General features: G+C 41.7%; 1 protein-coding gene across 3 annotated transcripts in view; it reads left to right on the top strand.

Moving 5' to 3' along the window:
* The window catches only part of LOC114428802 (low density lipoprotein receptor adapter protein 1-B), a 33450-nt gene that overhangs the window by 545 nt on the left and 13186 nt on the right, over nt 1-19719 (top strand). For all 3 annotated transcript variants that reach the window (XM_028397514.1, XM_028397513.1, XM_028397512.1), the window contains exon 2: nt 18037-18179. In XM_028397514.1, coding sequence (XP_028253315.1) covers nt 18037-18179 — 143 coding nt within the window. The remainder of the gene's footprint in view (nt 1-18036; nt 18180-19719) is intronic.

Here is a 19719-nt window from a genome sequence, read left to right as displayed (position 1 = left end):
GCCTGACCAAAGTTTATACTAAGGGTGTAAGAAAAAAATCGATTCTGTGATATATTGCGATATTTTATTTGGAGATTTAAGTTGTGGCCAAATCGATTTTTTATTAATTATTTATGAGCAAACATTAATTTCAACATCTTACTTTTGTGGTGCGCACTGTCTCTTTCAGCATGAAAAACAACTTGAACGTGAGATACAGTTGCATTGTGCAATGGCTCAGCATATCTTCAGAATGCATGGGCCGATTCAAACCATTCAAACATCAAAAGATTCAGCTCATTCAGGACATTCCCGGAAACCTTCAATAATAATTACAAATATTATAATATTAAAAATATTAAACATTTAAACATTTTCCATGTCTTCTGCAAAATGCTACTCCTCCTACAAATTACAAGATAGAGAAACCATTCGAAGCTTAAAATACTTCCAACATCTTGGTCTTCAAAACTATGTATACAGAATTTGGAAATTCAGCTCCGTCTTCAAATGGCCGGGGATTAAAGATGAAGTGGTTTTTGAGGTCTCTTCTGAGTTTAACATTAGTGTGTATTGCGTGGAATGTGGCGTTCAAAGCAATGCTTCAGCTGTGGCAATCAAACTTGCATTTTCTTCAGGAAATGCCCTTTTCTAGTTATAATTAAACATTTTGTTTTTGTGAAAGATGTATTACTAGTATTCAGATGAGGCTTTCCAACCAAGCTTTCCATACTCTAAAATATATATATATAATCGCAATATACACGTTTGTTACAGTATCGGGATATATCGTATATCATATTGTATCGTGGCATATGTATCGTGATATGTATCGTATCACCACATTCTTGCCAATACACAGCCCTAGTTTATACACCTGATATTTTAAATGTCAGCACCAGCTATTATGATGTTGGTGATTATTATTATACATCGTTTTGAATGTAACTTATTACAGGATTATATGGAACATATAAGCATTTGACATCGCTGCAGTGGCAATTTGAGATTTAATATGCATCATTTTAAGTAGCATAACATTCATTGATACATCAGCACTGTTGATAACAGAAGTGTAAGCAGCAGGACGTGGTCAACCCTCAGTTTTGTGCTGTTGTTGGAGCTAATTCAGTTTTTATAAAGTCGTAAAGATGAAGATTGTTAGCTACCAGCACAGTGTGTAGCTGCTTTACTGCTGGCAGGACATATATCAGCCAAATGGTGTATGAATAACATGCAAATTATTTAAGTCCATTTGTGAGTTATTACTTTGCATTTTATATGTCATTACTTCCACTGAAAAACAATGAAACTTAAAGGTCGGGTAGGAGATCTCATTCTGATGCACTTTTTGTTAAATTAGTGTAACTTCTCTTTAGAATCCAATATCAACCAATTAGTTCGGCAGTTTTACATTAAAATGAGGAATATTAATCATCTGTGGAAGCTATAAAACGCTAAAAACATCAGCCAATCCTCCGGGTGGACCCTGCATGGAGTATTGGCTGGTTGTCACTCTCTTCCTGCTCTGCACGCTCCAGAGGGGTACGTGCATGATGGCCGAAGTCACAGACCACAGCTCGTCTTCAGGTAATGCGCGTCTATGTGATTGGAGACGTGGCTTCGAGGCTCCGAGAGAAAGGGGCGTGTGTTTACTTTCAAAATCTGGCTGACTCTCACTGAGTTTTCAAAATCTCCTACCCTACCTTTAACTACAACAGTGAGTTCAAACAGGGGGAGACACAAACCTCTCAGGTGAAAATCTGCAGCGTTATACGGCCTCTACCATACCCTGCCTGCCGACTGTATCAAATGACTTCAGTCAACAACAACAATATCCACCAATGAGATGGAGGTATCAGCAAAAAACCTGACACTGACTAATACTCACTGTGTCCCACTGTGTCCCACTGTGTGTGCTTCATAAATGATGTCAGTACGCTAAATATCACAGTGAGTGTCAGAGACTCTGGACCCTGTTGGAGTCCAGACAGTTTAAGGTCAAATTTGCATCCTCTTACTTTTACAGTGTAGGATTGCCTCCAGGGGTAATATACAGTGTGAAGTACTGTCAGGGCTGAGCGAAGGGTCCGAGCGACAAAACATAATGTCACACCATCAGTGACATGAGTGCTTTCCTGCCTGCAGCCCTGCTGTCTCACCAATGTGTCAAGTGTTTTCTCGAAACCCCCTCCCTGCAGCTACACTGCCTGTAAGCTTCTCACAGCCTTAAACGCTAACATGCTGCTTTTTGCCTCATCTTGTATTCCTTGTTTAGTGAAGCCAGTTTTTATTACACGTGACTGATTAATTTCTAATTCTGGTAGATGGTCCTGTTACATTATTGAGTATTGTGGTTCTCTCTTTGGATCAGGGCTCTAATGATCTGTTTTGAGTGCCAGATGTCAGCTCTAAGTGACACTTTTGTCCTAAATGGTTTGGGATTGTTGGCTTTTTTAAGGCTAAACTTCTGATCCTTGGAGAGACTGATGGATATGAGTTGTCATTATTTTCACAGTGCTCACAAAACAACGCTGACAAAAACCCTGACAAACAAATCATCAACATGTTATCTTGAAAGCCATTGTGTGTGACACATTGTTGGCGGGAGGCTCTGCTTTGTGTTTTTCTCCTTATTATTGTTGAAAGAGATGGAAGAGAAAGCCGGAAAATGACGCCGTCGGAGCAGAATCCAGCTGGATTTTCAGCACCTGATGACAGAAGCGGCAGAGGAATCAGGCTGGAAAAAATGTCAACACAGCCGTCACACACAGTAAAGGGGTGACTGTTGATGTCCAGAGGCTACTTAGCAGGCAATTTGGAGAGAGAGAGAGAGAGAGAGAGGACGCCGTCTGTATGCCAGCATGTGGCGAGGCGTCCAAGCTGGCTGTCGGAATGCAAATAAGGCAAAAAAACACTGCAGCTGCTTGGCGCTGTCGCAGAAATGAGGTGTGATTAAAGTTTAAAAGAAAGTGATGAATTATTTGTGAGCTGTCGACTGACAAGTCCTGTTTATTTGCTCCTTGTTTAGTGTTATACATTTAGCCTATTATGTGACATTTCTTGTTGCCATAATGCATTAGTATCAGTGCTTTAGTTTGAAGGGGGCTATAGTGTGAAGGTGACATGAGATGGAAGCGTTTAATTGGATGATGACTCCGGTGTGGCAGTCAAAGCCACATGGGGGGGGGGCCTTTGGCTAAACACATGGATTAATGACTTTAACAACATTTGCATGGCTGCTGACTTCTCTGCTTTAAAGGGACATTTCACTCCAAAGTCATCGGATAACTGTATCCCTGCACAGAAGGCAGCGGGCGTTCATCCATATCGAGAAGCACGGCTCCATTGTTTACATCCACTCATGCTGTCACAGTTCTGCTGTCCTGCCTCGTGTCTATGAGCATGCAGCATTCTGTAGTTTGGTCAGGTGTTGTTCGGTTACATTTCATTGAAAAAAATGCTGAGATTTGTACGGCTGATACCTCCAAAATTCTAGACAGATAGACCAAAATATACAGTATACTGTCCCTTTAAATAATGCACTGGGTGAAAAAAAGACTTGTCACTGAATAGTTCCAATTTCCAATCAAAACATGAAACGATTGCTCTTATTGGACACAGTAAACAGACATGTGCGGCGCTCGGCGCTGTCCTGTTGCCCCTTCAGGCTGCCCGTCGTCATCTGTTGAGGTCAGTGCCACTGGCAGCCTGGAAGAGGACACAGCATGCACCAAGAGTACAACCCTTCTCTTCGGATCACGTCACACATAGGCGCTTCGGTCCTTTCCCTGTGTCTCTCAGACACTCTTGCCCTTGGCAGCAAGGATGTCCCTGCTGCCTGCGTCAGTTCACAGTGGTGTAGCTGTGGGGGGGTTTGAATCCATGCTGTCTTTGTGTTTTGTATAGATTTTTTTTTTAAATGCGTACATTTCTCTTGCTTGTGGTCCAGATTGATCAATATGGAAGAGAATGAAGGAGAAAATAAGCAGCAAACGGCTGCGTGTTTCTGTTCGATTTCCCTGCTTTGAAAAGGAATGTCAGGATGAACGGTTTGTATTGCTGTGCTTTGCAGAACAGAGCGGAGCTTCATCTGAAGTTAGTGGACTCAACAGTCATTAGGTTGGAGAACTCTGTGAATACAGGCGGCGGTTCTATTAAAGCTGACAGGGGCCTGACTGAGTGACACGTGGGAGAACCCACAAGGAGCAATTATCTTTGGATGGCTCGTTAGGCCTCAGCAACCCGTTGAGTGAGGAAGGGGAAGTGTCAAAGAGAGGTGATCAGTGTGAGGACCCCAGTGCTTTGAAGCTGAAGATGTGCTGACAATTATAATACAGAGTTAAGAAATGCAGATTTATTAAAAGCCTTAACACTTCAAATTACAGTTTTAAAAGCCAACAGCGATAAACAGAGTCCTGGTTTTCTCTTGAGAATACCTGAACGCAGTGCGGCAGCTATAGTGCAGTGGTTGGACTTGAACTTTACATTTAACTTGATAAGGTTGTATTAGCATACGTCACATGACCTTTAACAACAATAAATAAGAAAACAGGCACAACCCACACTAGAATCTACAGAGTCCTTTTTAACCCATTGGGAGAGATCTTTCTTCAACAGTGGGCCATGATTTCCATATCACTGATGGAGAAAGTCTCATATTTTGCATATTCTGGACCCATATGAGCGCATACACAGTCATGCAGAAGCCCATTAAAACTGATTCATACCCTTAGCTGAGCTTCAGTATGTCAGCCGATGATTTAAGTGAGCAGAATTCCCAGCTATGGCGCGCATAATTCACGCTCTCACACACTCATCAGTCTCGGCAGTCGCAGGCCGTTGGTAGATGAGATGATAAAGTGATGCTAATTAGTTTTTATGCAGCAGGTTTTGAGGTATCTGTCATGGATTATATTTCAAGAAGCAGCAGAAAGTTAAAAACGGACTCTAAACGGATGCGTTAGCGTCAGCGTCAGCCTTTTCTTCAAATATGATTTTATTCAGTTATGTGAATAATAGCTGTGAGGATCTCTGTGTGCCCTTTTGACTCTTTCCACTACAGAAGAGAACTCCATGAGCACCCCCCCTCCTAGCAGTCTGATTAGTAGGATTACTGTCAAATGCAAAGCCACCTCAGTGACAGCTCTGCACTTTTTTTTCTCACTTAAGTCGTTTGTTCCACTTTTAGTTTCACGTTGCAATTTTTGATTTTTTTCCCCAATTGGAAATAATGTGCTTCTCAGCTCATCCCACCATGTGACTCTGTCCTTACTTGTTAATAATAGATTGCTGTGCTTTTTTGGAGGTGCATGCAGTGTGTGTGTGTGTGTGTGTGTGTGTTATATGTGGTATGAATGCATGAACCATCCATCCAGAGCCAGGACCTTATATAAATGCATACACCTAATACAAAGCATCACCTCTGGGCTACATCCTCCTCAGTTACGAGGATATTAAATGGATTTTGGATGTTGTCACACAGCAGGTGTGTTGAAACCTCACGCTGTTTTTGATAAGTGCTCCTCCACACTGAATGCTCCTCTCTTCTTCTTGAGTTTTAATCCTGCTTGTTGCTATGGGTACTTTGACATTTAATAAAGCCCTCAGTCTTTGCCTGGCATAGGTCTGCACTTTAATCAAAGCTTAGTTGTAGCCACTTTGTCCATTATTCATCAGTTTGCGGATATTCTTGCTGAGAATACATTAGATACCTTACTTAAGAGTTTAGGGCTCTGGCCTGGTCTGTCTGTGAGTTTTTAGGAGGAAGAAAATGAAAATAATCGTTTCAATTCAACACACTGAATCAATCCTGATGTTTGTTTATTTCACATGTTGTCTTTGCCTTTTACATTTGAAGCAGTAGTTATATTTTCTTCACTGTTCCACTCAACAAATATTGATTTTAAAACCTCAGCCTCATGTTATTAAAAACTCCACATCACATTTGATATTGATTTTCCTTGTGAGGCCCTCGAGAGTTGTTTGATGGTGAATAGATAACATATTTCTCACGGACCACAGTATAACCTTTATGAGTGGTAAATGTTTTTGTTTTTGAAGCTGGAATTTGTATCGTTGTAGCCGACAGGGTGTCTTTCACTTCCATACTACTGTAAAATGTGTGTAATCAAAGTACTGTTTTATTGTCCAACACAGAGTTTATCACTGTGCTGCTCTCTGCAGTCTCTCTGGAGTGGTTTTAGCACCAACACGGTTCCCTGGCCTGAAGTGAAGTGAATTATGCAACACTGGGAAACTGAGAGACCCTATCTGGGGAGAGGTGCTTGTTCACTCAGCTGCAGCGCACACACACACACACACACACACACACACAGCATGCAGTTCGTAGTGATGTCCTATGATTTGAGTGTCTGTGAAATGGGATATACTGCTACTCTTTATAAGCATATTTTTGATTATTATATGTGTGTGTGTGTGTGCTGAGTGTGAGTGAGATTAAGTGCTGCAGATGTCTGTGTGTGTGTGTGTGTGTGTGTGTGTGTGAGCGCACCTATCGGCTGAACCTGCTCCTCTGCCGGAGAAGCAAATCCCATCTGTGCACCTTTGAAAACTTCACCTCACCGTTTCTGACACATCATGTTCCTATCTGAGCTCAGCACCGAGCGCACAGGAGCCCATTCCTAAAAATAACCTCTGAAACCTGAAAATGGAAAACCGCTGTAGCTCAGTGCTGTATAGAGCCGCAGTGTGCATGCTGTGTCAAACAAAGCACCAACAGAGACTAGTGGAAGTGTGTTTTTTTTTTTTTGTATAAGACGAATTATCTTGATGTTGGTTGTCAGATTAATTAAGATGAGCTGCTGGTGTTGAACCCAGCTGAGATAAGTGAATTAGCTTTTAGCTGATTGCTCTGATCATCTTGACATTAATTATGAAGCCAGCTGGTGATGATCGACTTTAAAAAGCAGCTGGAAATGAAAAGAAAATTGCTGCTTGTACACTCAACAAAAATATAAACGCAACACTTTTGTTTTTGCTCCCATGTTTCATGAGATGGACTTGAAGATCTAAACTTCATTCCAGATACACAATATTACCATTCCTCTCAAACATTGTTCACAAATCTGTCTAAATGTGTGATAGTGAGCACTTCTGCTTTGCTGAGATAATCCATCCCACCTCACAGGTGTGCCACATCAAGATGCTGATCTGACATCATGATTAGTGCACAGGTGTACCTTAAACTGCCCACAATAAAAGGCCACCCTGAAATGTGCATTTTGTTTCTGCTTTATTGGCGGTCTGGGGACTCAGAACCAGTCAGTATCTGGTGTGACCACCATTTGCCTCATGCAGTGCAACACATCTTCTTCGCATAGAGTTTATCAGATTGTCTATTGTGGCCTGTGGAATGTTGGTCCACTCCTCTTCAATGGCTGTGCGAAGTTGCTGGATATTAGTGGGAACTGGTGCACGCTGTCGTATACGCCGGTCAAGCACATCCCAAACATGTTCAATGGGTGACATGTCCGGTGAGTATGCTGGCCATGCAAGAACTGGGACATTTTCAGCTTCCAAGAATTGTGTACAGATCCTTGCAACATGGGGCCGTGCATTATCTTGCTGAAACATGAGGTGATGTTCATGGATGTATGGCACAACAATGGGCCTCAGGATCTCATCACGGTATCTCTGTGCATTCAAAATGCCATCAATAAAATGCACCTGTGTTCTTCGTCCATAACAGATGCCTGCCCATACCATGACCCCACCACCACCATGGGCCACTCGATCCACAACATTGACATCAGCAAAGCGCTCACCCACACGACGCCACACACGCTGTCTGCCATCTGCCCTGAACAATGTAAACCGAGATTCATCCGTGAAGAGAACACCTCTCCAACGTGCTAGACGCCATCGAATGTGAGCATTTGCCCACTCAAGTCTGTTACGGCGACGATCTGGAGTCAGGTTAAGACCCCGATGAGGACGACGAGCATGCAGTTGAGCTTCCCTGAGACGGTTTCTGACAGTTTGTGCAGAAATTGTTTGGTTATGCAGCTGTCTGAGTGGCTGGTCTCAGACGATCTCGGAGGTGAACCTGCTGGATGTGGAGGTCCTGGGCTGGTGTGGTTACTCATGGTCTGCGGTTGTGAGGCCGGTTGGATGTACTGCCATATTCTCTGAAACGCCTTTGGAGACGGCTTATGGTGGAGAAATGAACATTCAATGCACGAGCAACAGATCTGGTTGACATTCCTGCTGTCAGCATGCCAATTGCACGCTCCCTCAATGCTTGTGGCATCTGTGGCATTTTGCTGTGAGACAAAACTGCACATTTCAGGGTGGCCTTTTATTGTGGGCAGTTTGAGGTACACCTGTGCACTAATCATGATGTCAGATCAGCATCTTGATGTGGCACACCTGTGAGGTGGGATGGATTATCTCAGCAAAGCAGAAGTGCTCACTATCACACATTTAGACAGATTTGTGAACAATGTTTGAGAGGAATGGTAATATTGTGTATCTGGAATGAAGTTTAGATCTTCAAGTCCATCTCATGAAACATGGGAGCAAAAACAAAAGTGTTGCGTTTATATTTTTGTTGAGTGTATTTTGTTGATATTTTTCATAGCTTAATTTTAATCTGCTAATTTGAATCCATATGAGAGAAACTCTTTAAAATGAAGCAAGTATTGGGATTTTTTTAGGCTGTATAATGTAGTGCTTTTGGAAGCTTTATGGCTAGTGGCTAAACTTCAGTCAACATGGGCTTACTTGGCTCATGATCATAAGCTAGTGAGGCAATACAAGACATAGCGAGCCAGATAAGTCCAACAGCAGTGTTGCCAGCTCTACATCTGTCTTAGAGGCTTTTATTTTGTAAGCTCTCACCAGCCAGACAGAGACTTTGTAAAGCCTGGCTTCCTCACTTCCTCTGTAAACATCTTCTTTCTGTCTCTTCTGCCTCTCTGCAGTGCCAAATAGTGAGCTGTGCAGCTGCCAGGCTGCCCAGCTGTTGGCTAAAGCTTGGAATTTTACTGTTCAAACATAAGGGATGTATATAAGCCAGAAATCTAACAAGCATATTTCTAAACAAAGCAACATATGGAAAGCTTAGTAATACATGGCTCTGAGTTTTCACCCTATAGGGGCGACATCTTCTCATTTACATGTTGGTGAAAATATAGACAGAAAATATATAGAATGTGTTCAGAACTGAGTCATTGTCAAAAGCACTCACACTGATTAGCCTCTTATCATGATACTCCAGAGACATTACACCTGAGAAGCTGAGGTATTTTGGCTGTGTCAGACCCAGCATCCATCAGTCAGCTAGAAGGGTCTGAAGTGCTCTTCTGCATTAGAGGGGGATCCCCGTGGGATGGCCTCATCTATTAAAGGGGGTGAGGAGGAGCCATGCACTGTCTTCAATGAGATCAGCAGCTCTCAGAGGCAACTTGTTTTGCTCTGGTGTGATAATGGATGGTAACTCTAATGATTGCTTTTCCTCGCTCTCAGCTTGTGATTGGGAGACCAGGGGATTCACAGCTTTCTGCTTGAATAGAAGGCCAAATATTAAATATAAACCTATTATTTTATGAAAGGATTCCTTTGTTGGGAGCTATTTATAGTTGATGAGGATGTTGGAATAGGAGCCAGCAGACTCTTGGGGGGGGAGAGACGATCGGTATCAGCAAAAAGAGAGAAAAAAAAAATCACACCCTGTTTGAATTGCTAATGAAAACAATCCTCGCACAGTGCAGGGTGATTATGCTTTATGAATAAATAGCTGCGGGGAAGAATCTCCCAGTGTCGGTATTCTTAATGTTATTTCACTCTCTAGTGAAAATGAATGCACCACATAACCAGGGTGGATGGAACTGTCCTCACACCTTCACATTTTACAGCTTCTCCTTGGCTCAGTCAGTAAAAATCAGCTGTCTATAAGCAGAAACAAAAAAAATATCTGTACGATTAAACATGCATCAACAAAAAGAGTGAACCTCCTGACCTATAAATCTCCAAAGTGATTAAACTGCATGAGAGGCAGTGACAAAAGAGCGGATGCTGAGTCGCTCAATAAAAATGATCTGAGTCACTTTTAATGGACATTTACTGTGTAAGTCACCTCCCTGTTCAATGCCCTGTCGTCAATGATAAACTGTGACTGTCAGAAAATGTTTTTCCTACACATACAAAGTTGGGAAAAAACAATAAATTAGCAAAAACGTATCTACAAATTGGCCAAATAGAAAGCTGGTCCTGACACTGGCAGTAGTGTTGTGTGTTGTTGTGTGACCTCTATGCTGCCACTCATCTTCGCGGTGTCGCCCATTTATCCTGCAAAGATTTGAAAAGATACATATAAAAAAAAGATATAGTGCCTGTAGACACACACAATATGTAGGAAGCTGTGAGGAGAGTCTTATCACATCAGTGGATAGTTTATTGCCCTTTTAACAAGCATTAACATGCAGACGATTATTGATTTTGTTGTGTATTGAACGTGTTGAATGTGAACTTAAAAACTAGTGGTATACTGCTCTCACTGATCCTGGGAGAGAACAGTTACTGGACTACAATACATGTTATTTTCAGTCCTTCTGGTGGCTCCACACACAGATTTCTATATCCTGGAATGATGCCATGTGGCTTGTTTTAACAACTTTCATTGTCTGCTTATCTGGCTCAGTCCTCCTGCACAGTCTCATACAAACAACCACACACCAACTGTCACTGTCTGCCGAGTAAATATTAGCACAATTTTCACACTGCGATGCCAGCTATAAATAGAGAGCAGGAACTCACCCAGGAACAAAACCTGAACGTCTGCGCTGGATTTTCTTTTCTTTTTTTTGTTTAATTTGAAGCATGTAATAATGCACGCCCGCAAAGTAACCTCAGCGCTAATCCCGTTTCATTCTCTGGACACCTCTGAGGACAAAACATGCTGCTCAGAGTGTGGAAGATAAGACTTGTTTTACAGCTGCATGTGAGAACGTCACTGTGAATCTCTCTAATTAAAGATTCACAGAGACTCTGGAGAATGGTTTATGATGGAGAAGATGAGGCCAGTGTTTTGCATAATAACTGCAGTTGGAGGTAATTAGCATTCAGGACATAATTTGCTTATATTAATCATGAATAAGATAAAAAGATCAATACTGGTTTCATATGAACAAGATATCACAAGTGGAAGTACAGGTTCAAATGAAAACAGCCTCAGATGGATGGTACAGTAGAATTACTGGCTTCTGGATGTTTAGAGTATAAGCAAACCAAGAGAGTTATGATGGGAGATTTTAGAAAGCTATGTTGATCATGATCAGAGTTATATATATATATTTTTTTTTATATATTGGTAATATTGTTTTACTTGTGTTTTACTGAAGTGCACCCAGATGCTGCAGCTGATGCTGTTTTTGTTGAAACTTGAACTCATTTGATTCTGTTGTAAACAAACTGTATAAACATGGACACCATGACAGTGCCCCCCCCCCCCCCCCCCCCCCTGGTGGCAGGCTTCGGTACAGGTCATAACAATCCGCATTCTCAATGTTGTGGATGGGACACGGATCCAACTACAACCAACTAATATTTCCTAGCTGAGCCATGTGGACGGAACACACTGTAGTTTCAAGATGGCGTCTTTTTCCAACATGGCAGCATTTTGCCTCACTTTTGTACAATGGGCAGAGGCAGGACTGCGATGTCCAGCTGTCAGAGTCAATGGTCCAATGGTCGCAATATTACCAATATTTTTATAGACATTGTATGTAAGGGGACAGTTTAGGGAAAAAATCCAAACCATGGTAGTTCGAACCTTTTAGTTTATGCAAATTAGGCAATGAGATCATTTAGTAGGGACAGCCAATAGCTACTTTTCTTACCAAGACGTTGGCAACAATGGAGCACCTCTCTGCAGCACTAACACAAGCAGCGACAGAATGGGAACTTCAGAGGGACAACAGCAGCAACACCATGTGATACTCATTGAGCTTTCATTATTATTGACCATAAAGCTATTGTCTCACCTGCCTCAGTATGCCATTTATGTGCCACACATATGAACCATTATGTTACACCTTGTCCTTTGTTTCTCTCAGTACATGGTGTCAGTCACTTGACACATTCACTCTTTCATTCCCAGTCTGCAGTAAAGCGCTGCCACTTACTTTACATTAGCTCTATCTGCTCAGCCATGCACGTTCCATATAATTAACATCACCATTATGAATAACAGCAGATACGCTGTTTGAAGCAATCAATGAGTGTGTGGTGTGAAAGGAAGTCGCACTCCGTCTCGTTCATTCAAGCTTTCCCTCCAGGGAAAGTAGCTGATGAACGTGAATTAGTTTGCTCCAGAGAAGTGTTTTTTTTTTTTACTCGTTGTAAATGAAATAAAAGCTTAGAGGAAATGGGTTTTCTAAGTGCAGGAGTCTGATAATGCAATGTAATATTTTTTGCAAGTAGACACAATCAAAATTAAATCTCCTCTTTATAGTCTTCTCACTTTATTGGCTTTGCTTACATTTGCCCTTTTTTTCCTGACAGGTTTGTGAGCAGGAAATGAAAAGCATCACATTGAAATGTGAGTTTAATTAAATCTACAATTTAAAAAAAAAAAAGTGCAATTTTGTGTGAAGGGCTGGGTGGTGGATAAAGGATCCAGACTTTGGACCTTGGAGCCTGGGGTTTGTGTCCCCTGTCAGACAGTCAGCTCTTCATGTTTCACTCATGGTTTGCTTGGGCTATTTGCCTAAATTTGCAAACCCTGCAGCAGGAAGTACAGGTGCAGCAGTAGTTTTCTATAGTAAACTCCCCCCCATGTTTGCAGCATTAACAGCGTCTTGAACATTCTTCAGAATTATTCGACATGAAAGGTTTTAAAATCAGTTGACGTGAGGTTTGATACGGCTCCAGCTGAACGCACAGCGCAGACTAATCCCTCTGTTATGGAGCCCTTTATGTTGTTTTTACGTCTTTTGATGCCTAGCCAAGGTGTTCAGTAATGCATTAGCAGGTACCACCTCCTCCCTGCTGTGATTAAGATGCGGTTGCTTAGCAACATCGGCTGTGTGATCCCGTGATTCTGTCTTGTTGATGCTGTCAGCATTGACTGATATGTCCCCAATACCCCCCCACCACCCACCCATTAACTAGTCAGTTAGAAATAATATGTGAGGAATGTGATTTATCTATTCTGTGTGCAGTCAGAGCCAGAGGAAGCGAGATGGCAGAAGTTGAGAGGTGAGTTAAGGGACGGATTTGAGGGAGAGAGAGAGAGAGAGAGAGCTTGAATGGGAAGACTTAGCTTTACTTGGTTCCGCCTCAAGGCATAAATCAGGAAACCAGTTAGATCCCCCCCCCACCCCAACCCGCCCCTTCCTCCCTTACACCTCCCTCACCATCCCAGCCCACCATCTCCCCTGAATGTGCGGGCGGCCTATATTTTCCCCGTCAAGGTGGTGTCCTAGATTCAAAGTTCCATCAGATGAGTGAAACAGTGTGGCAGAGGGATTACATCAAGGAGGATGGGGGTGTTAGTTGGGTCTCAAAAGCAAGCAGATTGCTTCTTTGCTCATACACTGATGCTGTTCTCATTCTGCTGGACTCAAACGAAGGTGTGAAAAATGTCCTACTTACTGCCCTGCAGGCAAAAATGGAGGGGAAGGGGGTGTTTGTGTTACGTTGACCCTCGAGCACACACTTCATGTTCATGCTGTTTCTGCAATTAACTCACATTATGTACCGGTAATTTTAAGGAAGTTGTGCCCCCCCCCCTTCTCCTTGACTCACGTGTGTGTATATCGGTGCACTCATGTTTGTGTTATTAATTAACCGTCATTAAGGTGTTCAGCCACAGCACAGCTCACCCGGGTATGATTTTGACTCCTCAGTGCAAATTAAATTACTGAGTGTGGAGCTCAGAGAGACAGCTGGGGATCGCCGCATGTAGCTGAAGGCATGCAGAGCACATGGTGCCCATTATCATACAGCAACACTCCCCCAGGTCAGATGTGCTACTGTGAAATGCTACAGTACACTTGTCAGTTGTTCACCGAGCATGTCAAATATTTTACGGCATCTGAGGGCAGGGGTATTACCACCTAAAGTAAATTCTTTTGTGTGAGGTAAACCTCATGGAATCAATACTTTTGCTGCAACATCCAGGGTGTGAAGTGAGATCATTTTATGAGTGATGCAAACGTCATCAGTGCACCACTCAGGGCCTCGCCTTCCTCCCTAATCTTGTTTGGTACTCCTTCAAATTACATCATCTTGATGAACCTTATCGCGCTCACACTTACTGAGAACATGCAGCCTTCTTATGAAGTGAAATTTAACACTTACTGCGGATTTTCTTCTACATGTTTAAATCCAATTAACCACTCTGCGCTTGTTCCTGTCACTCTTATCAGTCGCGGTCCCTCTGTAGACTCATATGGGATTTATTAAAAATTTAAGCACTTGTCTTTTTTTTTTGGGGGGGGGGGTGATATATTGGAACCCCTGCAGCATCAACATAAAGCTCTTTAATAATTCATGTTTACAGCTTGTGAAGACACAGCATGGACTGCAGCCCTTCAGCTCTGTGACATTATTTTTAATAGAATCCTAATTATTCAATCAATGCATTGAAGTTTTATCAGTGTAGAATAATCAAAGAGACTGAAGGACATGATTAGAAGACCATCAAAGTTTAAATGTTTTGTAGTGAACCTTGGCTCTTCTTGAAGTCACGTCTCCATGAGCAATACAGTGATGCTGCAGCATAGCAGATTTTATGAGCTGTAGCTAAGTAGCTTCTTTAAATTCCAATATTTTAATGGAACCCATAAAATAATCCTCAAATATAAATAAGGTGTGCTCTTGAAGGAAATCTAAAATGGATACCTGCAGATGCTAATGTGTCGAATTGAGTCTATGTATAGCTGATGGTTGGCACATATTCTTTGCTTTATTTTTAGCGGTCGTATCCGTCAGTGAAAATATGACAAAATATAAAAATGTCTACAGCCAGTAAGGCTACACTTAGCATTCATACAGCAGTCAAATGACAGCACTGGTTACACAAACCTTTGCCTCTGTTGGTCACTTATGTAACTGCCATCTTAGCATCTCTTAGATTGAATATAAAGAAAATTAGAAAACAATGTTTCCAGCACATACTCCATCTGACTTGACTGCATTTGTGCTGTTTTTGACCTTTGACCTCATGTAGAGAGGAGGAGAGATGAATTACATAATGTTGGTTTAATAGACCATTGTTATTGAACAATGATGCATTAGCCTACATTTATAGGCACAACCTTTATAAGGTAAGACAGCATTCTCCTCTTCATTAAAATGACCTGCAGTAAGCTGACTCTGTGAGTGTGTGTGTGTGTGTGTGTGTGTGTGTGTGTGTTCAATTTTACGATCACAAAATTCAGGCTCTGGTTTAGAAACAGCTCCCATAGTGTGATTGAACATTAGTTAATAATTCAGAGTTGTTGGAAGCGGGCGGATGCGGTTCGCCTGCACAGCTGCATGGGGTCTACCAGTGACAGATGGCTCAGCCCATGTGGAGAGTTTAGTGCCAGTGTAGCCCAATAGATTGTTGGACGCTGATTGTGTGTGTGTGTCACTCTCCCTTTCTCTCTTCACATATCTTTGTAACTCTCATTTTTTTAATAGTCATTATCAGAAGTATGTCACCATGTAATGCTGCAGATTAATGGATTATGCTTTGACTTTATATACCTGCTAAGTTCATCACAGAGTGTGGTCTGTGCATAGTTTTGTAAGTCATTCCTCGCCTGCTGCTCATCTGTAGGGTGTCCAGGTGTTACTGTGAGATATCTTCAGCTCTCTGCATGGGTGCAGTTCAGTCTCCACACTGCTTACAGAGCTCTGCTCCAGGACAGCCTGGTGCTACCTGCAGGAAATCACAGCCACAGTGAGAGATTGTATTGACTTTCTGCACAGTTTATCAGCTGCAGGTCGCAGGCATAAAGAGAAATCTGCACTAATTTATTGGTATAAATTAGTATAAAAACACCATGAATGTCCATATATCTATAATTTCCCAAAATAGAATACAGCATGAGAGCTAGTGTTAATTTATCCTTTTTACATGATATACCACACTACAGAAACTTGCTAATTAATGCCCTAATTAGTAAAATGTAGCTACAGATGTGTGGAGCTGTGTGAAAAAAACTAGAAAAGAGCATTTCCTGAAGAAAATGCAAGTTTGATTACTGCAGCTGAAGCATTGCTTTGAATGCTGATGTGAAGGATTGCTCTGAATTGCTGGAGAATCAGAGCTTTGTATGCCTCTGTGTATGCCTCTGTGTGTCAGCCTGTCACCATGGTAACAGCAGAGGAGACCTCAAAAACCACTCCAGCTTTGAGAGCCTGGCATGCGGAAACGATTCGGAATTAGAAAATTCTAAATACATGTTTGATAGAGCAGCATCTAATGAGTGTTTTAAGACTAAAATGGAGTCTGTAGCTTGAAATCTGTAGGAGGAGATACATTTGGCAGATGACCCTCGTTGAAGGGCTCTCTCATAGACTCCCATGTTAAAAATGACACTGAAATTGCCTAATTTGAAAAACTTGAATTGTTTGAAAAAAACTTGAAGTTGACCCGGAATGTCCTCTGTGAGGTGAACATTTTGATAGTTGAATGGCTGAAATCAGTCAATGTATGCTGAAGATACGCTGCGCCAAAAAAACATACAGAAGAATAATAAGAAGAAAGAGGGTGAAGAACAATAGTTGCCTAGCAACGGCAATCATAAGTTTTCTAAGCATTTCCTTGACCATAACTTTAATTTTGGGGGATCCTCCACTACACACCTGGCACCTAAAGATGTCCCTGCGTTGACTGTTTTTCCCTTAATTCTAACATTTATATGACATCATATATATATCATCCCATTACTCGTTTATATTTCACCCAACACTTCAGCTGGTACTCTACTCTTGACCGGGCAGCCTGGTTACACAAACAACAACAGAACAGTCTCTAGATGTACCCCACAGGTTCATTTACAGGTCAGTCCTGACAACTATCACACTCTGCACAGGCCCCATCCTCCTGTCTCCACTCGCCCAAGTCAGCAATACACACACATTACTTTGGATATGCACCTGACATCATAACACAACACATCCCCATACATGTTTTCAGTGTTTCAGTGTGATTTTTTTAACATACTGTCTAATAATGTCTCTGAGTTTTAGACTTCATCACCTGATATGGTGTCAGCAATGAGTTCAGGAGGACCCAAATGCAGACAACTAAAAGCCAAAATGTCAAACCAAGGAAGAGTTTAATACATGAAATGAAAAAAAAAGATCAAACAAATCACAAAACAAGACAAACCCCTTAACCATCAGGTAAAAGGTCAAAGGAACAAACAAAGTACAAAGTAAAGAGTCAAAAACATAACCGAAACAGACCAGACAGAGAACAGTAGGGAGGCACATGGAAGGCACAGGGGACACAGCTAATCCAGGTAGACAAATGGGAACAGACAGGTAGCAAACAGGAGGTGACCTAACACACAACCTGACAAAGACACAGGTGAACACAATCCGGGCGGGGCAGATAATCACAGAAAGAGGGAAACACAAGGGGAAGTAAAACACAAGCATGTGATCGTCATCTGATCATGGGACTGATAAGGAGTAAGGAGGTATGTTGGGGATGGTGGGGGTACGTGCGGTTTGGTGGACTTTCACTATGGAGTCTGATGTTCGAGTCCCCCTGACACCACAAGCTGTTTTGTCTTCACCTGTGGTTCAGTTTCATTTTTAATTGCGCAATAAAAACAGCGTAAAGGTGACGTTTGTCTTAAAACACAGGAATTCATAACAGTAACACATTTTACAAGGAAGCCATCACTGTCACACAGTCACTATTTTCAGCTACCAACAGCATAAATCGCTTCCCCCATGATCCTGCAGAGATGCAGCCGCAGATATACGCTCACATGTTCCAATTCTAAGGCCTGAAATATTGACCTCATGTTACATTACATTAAGCCATAGCAAACATTTTTGAGATGATCTGTCTTTTTGTCAAATCAGAGCTGCCGGAGAACTGGACGGACACCAAGGAGACCCTGCTGGAGGGGATGGTGTTCAACGTGAAGTATCTGGGTATGACTCTGGTGGGCCAGCCTAAAGGAGAGGACATGGCCTCGGCTGCCATTCGCAGAATTGTTACCACTGTGAGTTGCTGCTCAACTTATAATGCACGTTAGCATCATTTTATTGCTTCATAAAGTTTGCACAGTCTGAATACAATGCATCTCATTGCCCATTTGCAAGCAATGCAAGGTCAGCACCTTCATTAAGAATGTGAATTTTCAGAGTGACATTGAAGATTTTAATTGAAGCGATGCTTTTTATAGAAATTCCTTGTGGATCTGTGAAATTAAAAACCCCGTGCACCACTCTGGTGCACATTATTCCAATTATTGTAGATTTTATCCTCAAGGCCTGGGCAAATATTCGGTCAGGAGTGTCATTTATGATAGAATAAGTTTGAAATAGAAAATAAGATAAGACAAATTAAATATTTTCTGGGCACTGTCACTGTCATAATTATCCTAATTTGTGTTTTTCATACATCAGTGTGGGTCAAACTACAGCTTATTGCCATTACTCGAGTACATTAACATGCATACTGAGTATTACTGTTCTTTAAATTTATTTGCTATCTGACATTAGTTAGAGTGTTTTAGAAGCACTCTTTGGACATGAATACAGTGCATTTTGAATGCTGTATGTGCTAAGTAGCTAACAGGTTTTCATGGCTGTGATAGAGACAGAGATGATTCCAGGAGTTGGTTAAAGGAACAAGCAGATTTTCTGCTGTATGTTAATCAAAAACATTGATGAAATATTCGTTGCCATGTAAACTGAATAATATTTTTTTTCAGGCCAAAAACAGGATGTTTTGTACGTTGATGGCCTTAAACTTCCTTTAATTCTCTTGCTCTGTAATTAAACAGGGGTTATGTTTACATCAAGGTCACTATATATGCTGCTAATCCAGGATTATATAGGCATGCACACAAATCAAATCACATCATTTACACTGATCGGTTCAGAGCAGCTGCAGCAACATATAAAGGAGTCAATCTGAAGACATACACTGACTTCTAATTACTGGCATGCATTAAAATTGATTATATATATTATTCTGTTTCTCCCTTCAAATCACCAACAATGCCAGTGTGTAATCTCCCCTCCCCCGCTGCTCAATTAGAGCCTAAACTGAACCTAATGGCAGGATTAACATTCAATTGATTTACAGGAAGACAAAAAAAAGAGAAAATCAGTTGTCAGTCTGTTCCCTTGGAAACCAGCCAATCAACCTGAATGAAGTTCCTGAATACATTTGTGACTTGCTACATGCTACATGCTTCAGTCAGACGTGATAAGACAAGACGGAGGAATGCAAACATATAGAGGAACTTGCAGCCATATCTCAAGCTGACAGATTGGTGTTTATGGTGGCATAACCATAGCTGTTAGCATTTCTGACATGTTTGAGATAACTACAGTACAGCACCATTTCCCTCATCGTTACAATGATGTTGTGAGTCTTAAGCAGAATATATATGTGTGTGTATGTGTCACCACCTCCAGGGCATTACAGCCAGCTGTGGCACCATTCCTGTTGTCCTTGAGAAGTCCCAGTTTTTGGTTTGAACACAGATTCCTCTCATTTTCATGCTCACATGAGTGTCTCCACTTCCTGTC

This window comes from Parambassis ranga, chromosome 24, assembly GCF_900634625.1.
Source record: "Parambassis ranga chromosome 24, fParRan2.1, whole genome shotgun sequence".
In the NCBI taxonomy this organism is placed as follows: Eukaryota; Metazoa; Chordata; class Actinopteri; family Ambassidae; genus Parambassis; species Parambassis ranga.
The sequence above is the reverse complement of the archived record's forward strand: the minus strand, read 5'-3'. Positions and strand labels throughout refer to the sequence as shown.